This window comes from Alligator sinensis, unplaced genomic scaffold (genome assembly GCF_000455745.1).
Source record: "Alligator sinensis unplaced genomic scaffold, ASM45574v1 scaffold103_2, whole genome shotgun sequence".
NCBI lineage: Eukaryota > Metazoa > Chordata > Crocodylia > Alligatoridae > Alligator > Alligator sinensis.
This window is the reverse complement of record NW_005842166.1, coordinates 1,147,169-1,156,660: the sequence shown is the minus strand read 5'-3', so window position 1 is coordinate 1,156,660 and position 9,492 is coordinate 1,147,169. Positions and strand designations below refer to the sequence as shown.

General features: G+C 42.6%; 1 protein-coding gene across 1 annotated transcript in view; it reads right to left on the bottom strand.

Moving 5' to 3' along the window:
• TIMM44 (translocase of inner mitochondrial membrane 44) overlaps positions 1-9,492 on the bottom strand; it is a 52,368-nt gene that overhangs the window by 34,845 nt on the left and 8,031 nt on the right. The window contains exons 2-4 of the mRNA XM_025206625.1: positions 2,330-2,437; positions 1,598-1,768; positions 502-582 (exon numbers count right to left, since the gene is read on the bottom strand). Of these exons, the coding sequence (XP_025062410.1) occupies positions 502-582; positions 1,598-1,768; positions 2,330-2,386 (309 nt within the window). The 5' untranslated portion in view covers positions 2,387-2,437. The remainder of the gene's footprint in view (positions 1-501; positions 583-1,597; positions 1,769-2,329; positions 2,438-9,492) is intronic.

Here is a 9,492-nt window from a genome sequence, read left to right as displayed (position 1 = left end):
GGAAAGAGAGACCCACCCTGAACAAGTGATTAGGTCACTTGTCCAGGATGTAGGACAACATGAGAGAAGCACCTTCTTAATCTTGAACCAGAACAGAAGAGTTATTTATCTCCCCGAGGTGAGTAGGCTCTGCCTCTGGAAATGCAGAGCCCACAGAGAGAATGGGAGAACTATGAACCTCCCCAGACAGCAGGATTAGGATGAGATGAAGTGTATCTTTTGGGTGAGCAACTGTGTAGATAAAGACATGTAGCAGATGGAATAAGATCATGGCCAAAGTCTACTCTACTAGCATTACCAGGACATCTGCTTTTATGCTGTCACAATAAAGAATTTTCAAATATTTACCACTGAATGTCTCTTCATTTACCTTGGTATGTATAAATAGTAACATGGTCCTCCCTTCAACTAGAGGAAACAGGTAAGGGAAGTTAACAACAATACAAATGGCAAAACACGAGCAAACTGTCTTCTGGGAGGTTTTGTAAAGTTCTACTTTACCTCTTTAACTGTATCAGTTAGTTCTCCAAGCTTCTTTTTAAACACTTCAGATGTCTTAACAGTTTCAGATTCAATGGTTTTCTGCAGCAAAATAAGGTTTTAGAACAAAACTGAATAAATACAATCCAATATAAAGCACTCTCCAGGTGATCATGCTACCACAGGACCAAAAACCAGCTCTAGCTACTCTGCCATAAAAAGGAGATATATAAATACTTTTATCTCTACACAGTGATAGAAGTAAACTAGTATCAGTTGTGCTCAATCACTGTTTACATCATCCTACATTTTTTAAATCCATGCCCGAATCAATGCAGTGTAGATTAATGGCTGCCCCGAACAGAAAAGAATGCCAAAAGGAGAATATATGATGGAAAAATTGAACAAGAAAAATATCCCCAAACTAAATTAAGTCAGCTGTAACTTGCTAGCTGCTGAAGTCCCATTAGAAGCGTATTGAAGAAATCGGACAGGACTCATAAGAGTTTACTGTACAGAAGAGGGACTGATGAACAAGAGCCCTATGCATTTCAAAATATATTTTTTAAGTGGCATAGGAAACATTATTTCACAGACATCTAATCAACTATGTAGGCATAGAAAAATACAGAATAAACAAATAATTAAAGGCAATTATATAAATATAAAGCAATCCAGGAATATTACTTCCTTCTTTTATATATTTTCCTGTATTCTTCCCTATGGTGAATCTGGCCATTATGCAGTCTAAAAGAAGGTCTAATTCATAAGATATCTATTCCTCACTAGTGCAAAAATATGTAACGCAGTTCTATAATCCTTTAAGAATGTGAATCACAATGACGGGAAAAACTCTTAATTTCAGCTCTATTTATATTGTCACATCACATTTTTACCTGCTTATTCTTTTCCTTTTTATTCAGTAAAAAGCCTTCTGGGAAGACAAAATGTTACAGAATTTTACACAAGTGCATTACAGCTATCAGTGCTGCCATGCTGAATACAGTTGCCCTAAAATGACAAACTCATTTGCTCGATGTCTTGTTTAATACAATGGTTTACTTACTAAGTGAATAAAAGTGACAAACAATAAAAGAAATTCCTGGGGAAGACTTACATATTTCCTCCTCGCTTCCTGGAGTGCTTCAGATTCTTCTAGCCTTTTCGCTTCATCTCGGAATTTTTTAATATTTTCTTTCATCTCTCTATTTTTGGCTAATTCTTGCTTGATGTTTTCGACAAACCCTGATATAAAGCCTTTTCTTCCTCCAGAGGCATAACATCTAAACTAAAGAAAGTTATTACAGTTTGTACAATCCAAAGAAACAATTTATTTAATAAGTACCCAAAGTCAGATTTACAAAAACCAAAGTGTTGGATCATCTCAAATGTGCCAGATGAATGATAATCGGGCATCCTGAGGCTGGTCAAACACTACAGGTGAAGGAGCAACATAACCTTACACAGCAATCAAGACCTTCCATATATCTTGTGCTTTGTACAGCAGAAGTGCACAGACAAGCAAAAAAATAAAATTATTCTTCAAGTGCTAAGGATTCATATTGCCATGGCTAAACTGACAGCTTGATGAGCCACACCATTTCTGCTCTTGAGACTGTTACAACGGTCACTGGACAAACTACTGGAGCCACACTATTGAGACTTATCATCTGGACTGAACTGAAAATCTTTTCAGCTGAACTGACTGTATATTTGATACTGAGCTACTAGTCACATCTCTGAATACAGAGGTCTAGGGTACCACTTAATCAGAAATGTACCTATTTCCAGCACTTTACTTATTAGTATAGCACTGTCAATTAATATAAATTTTCAGCCATCAACTTACCTGATGTAGTTCTAAAATAGGCCTGCCCATTCTATACATTATACCACTGTAGAGCATAGGAGCTGGGTATCTTCCAGATATAAGCCGTATGCCACTGACAAGACATTTCTAAGAGAAACATAAGATTTAGTTAACGTTATAAAAAAATATTTAGATCTTCTTCGGCACATGGTCAAAGAGCCAGTGAAAAAGGTGAATTAAAGAACGCAGCAGGAAGGGAGCATCATCGGCTGAACTTTAGAGAACAGACACTGGGAGCCGTCCCAGAAGAATGCATTCACCACAAAACAACCCGTTACAGGTTATTATTACCATATTTACTCGAACACAAGATGACCCTGACTATAAGGCAACCTCCCCCCAGTAATTAGATTACATGGAAAAATCTATAAATGCGTTACAACTTTCCAGGTGTATAATCTAATTATTGGAGATTTGCCTTGAATTTGTCTCCCTCCCGCTGCTACAGCAAGGAAAATAAGTCTGGAGGGTCAGGTAGTCCCCTTGCCCACTGCCTCCCCCCAACTTCTTCCCCCATGACCCTTCCCCCCGCCTCACTGTCAGACCTTGTTCTTCCTGAGCACATGCGAAGTGAGGAGAAAACTTGAAAACACTGAAAATCTTGAAATAAACATACTGGTAGTAGTTTGCATATAGTACCCATGGACTTAGTTCATCCAAAATTGATGCATTTTACCGTTTTTGCAACTTCTACAAGTTTTAGCACAGCACTTTGCTACTTACATGTAGTACAAACTTTTTTTTTTTTTTGCAAAAATCTTTTAATGTATATAACTGTATCTCTAACAACCCGGGCCTGCTAAACCATGAACGATACTCATTCAAAACCAAAAGGCTCGTGATTTACCATACAGTTCATTGAGTGGAGCCCCAGCAGTCAGCAGTGCTTCAAGCCACGGTGACCCCACAGTTCAGCACTGCTCTTTACATCTGTGTACTCCGGATACCCTCCGCAAAGGAGCCGTATGCTCAATAGCCCCGCACTCATGCTTGGTCCTGACACTGCTTTTCAACCAGTGCACCGCAAGCTCAGCTCCTAGAAAAAGGTGATGACGGTGCTCATACCCAAGAAAGGTGCCTGCCACTCAATGGCACAGTTCAGTACGGAAACCATAACAGGAGGCGTTGCCCTTGCAGCTATGAGGCAGAGACTCTCCCCCATCTACTGTGCACCTGCACACCCCACACCAGTGTGGCAACTGTGCAACAAGGTTGTCCAGGACTGACTGGCCACAGCCATACTGGCCTCATCGAGACCATGTCCAACAACTGCACTGTCGTACTTTGTGAGAGCCAGCTGTGCCCAGACATCGTTGTGACCGACAGAGACAGCCAGCATGTTGTGATGGTAGATCTCACTATCCCATTTAAGAACCGGCAGCAAGCTTTCATCAAGGCCCGAAAACGGAAGCGAGAGAAGTACTACCCATTGCAGACACCTTGAGGACCCGGGGATACAATGCGACTGTCGAGCCACCAACTGTTGGGGCACTTGGGGCATGGGACGCCAGCAACAAGAGCAGCCTGTGTGCCTGTCATGTATCCAGCTGCAGCGCCAAGCTGATGCAGTGCCTCATAGCATCCAACACCATTCAAAGATCGGGGGACATCTATGTAGAACACGTCATGGGACAGCATCAGTACGTGGACCCCACTAGACTGCTGGCTGGAAGCAACTCAACGGGGACCACCTGACTGCTTTCCCCTCCCCGCCCCCTTCTCCCCCCCACTGTGCCGAATTGCCTCCAGGGACTTTTAACTTTGGACTCTTCTCCACCCCTGCAATTGTATCCCTCATCTTGTTCTTTGTAACTCTTTGAGTTTTCCAAATCATCTCCCTATTACGATATAGTATTGTTGTACAAGCTCTCCTGTATATTCTCTGCTTTGTAAGCATTGCGACCGCTCCCTCCCTTTCCCCCTTCCTACCTCCCCATCCCGGAGCTTAGTTGGCTGCATGTTTCATATGCCACTTAGTTGCATTCTCACTCCTCTCCCCATCCTCTACTATGTAGCCCCCTGCCCAGGTCTTTCTGTATTTCCTTGTACTTTTAACTTTGTGACTTGAACTTTAACATTTTCTAAGAAATTAATTTTTTGGCACCAAAGGGAGGATGTCAGAGCTGGCTCTGCCCTCCCAGTGCCAGCCTAGTAACAGTTTCCTGCAGAGGGAATACCCCCCCCAACCACCGTTTTTTTTTTTAAGGGCCACATGCAAAAAGTATTTTCAGTAAATCAGTATTTTCTCAGCCTCTCGGGCTAAGATCAAGTGATCATCTGAAAGCCTGAACAATGCCTTAAGAGCAGAGACAGGGATTGATGGTGCGTCAGGGTACAAAGATTGGAAGTGGGACACCTGCAGCTCAAAACAATAGCAATGATGGCAAGTAACCAGGAGGTGGAAAGTGAAATGAAGAGAGGAGAAGAAAATCTAGAGGTAGATGGAGAGTGGACAAAGATGGAGAAACAGAGAAGGAAGATGAGAGCACCAGTGGAAGTAGCAACAACTACAGAGGCAGTGGCAAAGAAGGTGATGGGGAGAGGAACAAGGCCCAGGGGGAAGACAGGAGCAGAGGAGAACAGGAGATGAAGTGAGAACAGCAGAAGAAGGTACATGGGACAAGGAGCAAAAGCAGCAGAAGCACGATGGAATACCAGTCCACCAGGAGTGGCATGGCAGGAAGACATGGAAAACGCACTGAGAGATGTCAGGAAGGATCGGAGGCTGCAGATAAAAGCAATATCAACCAGTGACGGGATGCAGATGGGATCAACAATGAACAGACAAGAGTTCATAGAAAAGGTACTGTCTGAAATATCGGAAGTGCACATGGAACATCTCAACAGCCTAATTGCTTTCCAAAACAGAAAGATTTTGGAATTTCTTACTGGAGCAGTGATGGGTATAAAAAAGTTTTAGAAGAAACATGAAGAGGAATTTGGGAGGGAGGAAATAAGAGGGATAAAGTTTATAGCAAGGAAAAAATCAAGGGAATGAGTGATTATAGTACAAATGTACACATATTTATTACAGGCAGAAGACACAGAAAGGTGGATGGAGTCGTATGTGCTTAGAGTAACGGGTGTAGAGAACGTGCAGGACAAATATGGTATTTGGACAGGGTCAAGGAGCATACAAGTTGTGTTGGGAGCAAACAAATGGAGGTCAGGTAGAGGGGCAGGAAGAATGGTGCAGACGCGTTTTGGCCAGAGTGAAGATGGCAAAAGGAGAGCGAAAAGCAATGTGGGAAGAAGGTGATGCCCAGGTGCAAAAGCAGGAGGAGGTATTGGAGAAAACAAGAAGATTTTATGAAGAGCAAGATCAGTTAAAGGAAACAGACAGGAAGACGATAAAGGTTTTTCTGGAAGAGACTGAACACAAAGTAGAGGAGGAGGAAGCAGAGGAGATGGAAGAAAAGATAAGCTTAAAGGAGTGGAGGAGTGCTTAAAAACCTTTAAAAGAGGGAAATCACCAGAAGCAGACAGACTACCTATGGAATTTTATGAGAAGTTTTGGGCACAGGTAGGGAAGGATATAGTGGAGGTTTTCAAAGAAATAGTGGAAACAGGAGAGGCAGGGAAAGATAAGATTTACAAGAAGTGTTGTGATCTTACTCTTTAAGAAAGGGGAGAAGGAACTCCTGAAAAACTGGAGACTGATTACACTCCTTAATGTAGACTATAAGTTAATGGCCAAGACACTGACTTCAAGGACGAAGAAAACCCTCCAAAAGATAAACATGAAGACCAATTATGTGCAGTACCAGGTAGAAGGATCTCCGAACTGATCAGAGATATAAAGTCCTACATCCAAGAGAGGAAAACAAACAGTTACAGCAAACCTAGATTTAGAAAAAGCATATGACAGAGTGGATCATTACTACATATTCAAAGTGCTAGGAAAAATGGGGTTCCCAGAGAAATGTATATGTTGGATAAGGTTATTGTATAGAGAAGCAGGGAGTCAAGTCCAAATTAATGGGCATCTAAGTAGGGCTTTCAAAATGAATACAGGGGTGAGATAAAGGTGCCCGCTGTTGCCCCTAATATTTATGTGCAGCATGGAACCATTAGCCCAAAGAATAAGAAAAGACAAGTTCATAAAAAGACACCAGGAAGGAGAGAGGTAAAATGCATTATACATGGATGATATAAATGTAGTAGTTAGAGACAGACTTTCAATGGAAAGGGAGCTAAAGCATACATCAGAGCCTGGAGAAGTGACAAGTGTTAAACTTAGGGGTACAACGATAAAGATTTTTTGGGCTGATACCGATAGACGATTTTTAATGAGCCGCATCAGCCAATATCGATCCGATTCTGGTAGTTAGAGACAGACTTTCAATGGAAAGGGAGCTAAAGCATACATCAGAGCCTGGAGAAGTGACAAGTGTTAAACTTAGGGGTACAACGATAAAGATTTTTTGGGCTGATACCGATAGACGATTTTTAATGAGCCGCATCAGCCAATATCGATCCGATTCTGGCCTGGCAGCTTGGAGAGCAGTGTCCGGCTGATAAGTCTGTTGTGGGGGGAGGGAAGTGGCATGGGAAGGCGTAGATTGAGGGCCCCGCAGTGAGGGAGGGATTGGGGATGGGGTAGGGGCTGCACAGCTGGGGTGGGGAGGAGCTGTGAGCGGCTTGTTGCGGGAGGGAGGGGGGGAAGCAGCTCCAGCTGCTGCACACACCCCAGGAGGGCATGGTGGGGTATCCCTTGATCTGCATGCACGGCCAAATAAATCACTGCTTTAAAATGTATTGTGTACACCTTCCAAAAATAAAACCTACATCTCTCTCTGAATTGTGAATAATATGTATTAAGGTTATATCAAACAAGAATGCACTCTCTGTAGAAAATAATGATTAAATCAAGGCTTCCTGACCATTTGATTTAAATCGAATCCACCCTGGCTAGAGCTGAACTGTACAAAGCAGGAGAGATAGGGGGATGGGGCTCCGGACTTGGGACTGTTCATGTATGTGAAATATGCAAGCGCAGTATACAAGGTCGTAATGGAGGGAGAGAAGAAAGCAGCACGTATCCCCGAGTGCAGTTTTGAGGAAGAGGGGAATATCTCAGACCTCTTTAAAGTGTCCATAGGCATGGCAACTGCCGATTCATTACATCAGGATGGAATGTTTCATGCAGAGGTATAAATTAGGGACGGTAGGGCTGGAGGTCCAGAAGGGTCATAAGAAATTAATGAAAGGGGTAAGGGAGAGAGACAGGATGGTGCTGGTGGGAAATTTCGCAGAAAGACAAGTGAAGAAGGTGGGGGGGAGTGGTAGAGGGTAAACAACTAAAAGGTGAACATGCTGATTTAGCGTGGATGGTGTAAGAAATATCTTGCCAATGAGAGAGGTGCACCACAGATGGGATTTGATAAGCTCATCTAGACACCCTAGGGAGAGGAGCGGAGAAGAAGAAATGGTGGGACGTGTTTTGGGAGTGTACATACGCAAAGGGGGTGTGGGGAAGGGTCTGCTGCTTTGAGTGTCAACAAAATAAACCTGTTGTTAGTGCAGGAGATGGTACTGTATGGACTCATACCAAAGGGACTTATTAAGGACTTTATTAGCATGCATTAAAACTAGTTTATGGAAAGTGAAAAACCCTGGATTTTTAAGGGGTTGGCTTTCACTGAAAGAATGCCTGAAGCTGGCCTGCATGAACTAAAATACTACATCGTTCAGGACAAGGAAGAGATCAGGGAAGAATAGGAAGAGAAGAAGTGGAGGATAAAGGACTGGACATGCTTGTTTCACTGAACCAACGGAGAGGACTGATGGAGAGTTTCAGGTGATACCGAGGTAACAGGTTTTTCATGGGGTTCTGTATGAAGAAGGAGTTCTGTAAGGGTTTTTTGTGGGAAGCTGATGTATGTTGTTTAAGGATTTAATATATGTAATTGTAGGCTTTTGAATATGTAGTTGTTTTTGTGATGTGAAGTTTTGATAAAACAGGGATACTCAATACATGAAACTTTGTAAAGTGAAGTGTGGTAAGTGTGTCTTTAATAAAATTAGTTTAAAAAAAGTTTCCATCAGCATGGTTGCCCAATATGGGCAATGTGTCGTCATGGTTAGTGTTGGCTGCATTTAATCAACTTCACAGTTGGTTTTCATTACGGAGCACATGTTGCTTTTGGCAGCAGTTTAAGGCTAGACAATGTACTTAATGAGTTTTCCTTGTAGGCAAAAGTAAGACAAGGGGCTTTTTTGCCCATGCTGATGGGGAAGCTTTGCCTTGTGTTCAAGTAAATATGGTAATGAAAACCCATCACTATACCTCCACCACTCATCTTACAAAAAAAGGCAAGGGTTAGGCTATGATAGCAAGCACAGCTTTATTCAGCTTTATCATCTTCACGAGTGTTTTTGGGCACCCTATTAGTCAGATTCAGTAAAAATGAGGCAATTCTAACAAAGTTCAACTTGCAATCAGTGAGTAGTTAGACATTCCTGCAAAAAATGATCAGCAGTGAAATAGCTCTTAGTGTGATTAAGTCTGTCATCAGTAGCCTGCAGAATCAACATCCAAAAGAAACAAATGGGAAAGTTCGAACCTCTTAGAGGAACTTTTTATTTGCAAATTCAGACATGAGTGGATTGAGTTATATTAGGAGTCTCTCTCTATAATGAGATGAGCTGGAAACAGTACTTAAAAGCTTCCCCCTGTTTCAGTCTAAATTAAATTGGACATCTATCACCACTCATTGGTCTAATCCTACACCTCTCTCTCTGATCTGCATACATGCGTTCCTATTCCTGATTTCAGATACTGACCTCATCTGCTCTTGACAAAGGGGAAAGAAAGAGACTTCTAAAGCGCTCTTACAGTAGCCACAGAAAAATAGGTTGCTTGGTGAGAAGGAAAAAGAAGTTCCTGAGCAGCAGTGGGTCCAGTGGTAGAAAACCTTTAGAGGTGCACCGATACATTGGTCCGATATCAGATTGGCGCTGATATAAAGACAACTGACTGAATGGGAAATCGGCCTGATGTGGCAGATAATTTGGCCAGTAAATGCCCGTGCATACACACAGCCGCAGTGCAGCATGCAGGCAAGGAGGAGCACCGCCTGGCAGCTTGGAGAACTGCATGCAGCTGGTAAGTCTGATGTGGTGGAAGTGGGTGGGGGGGG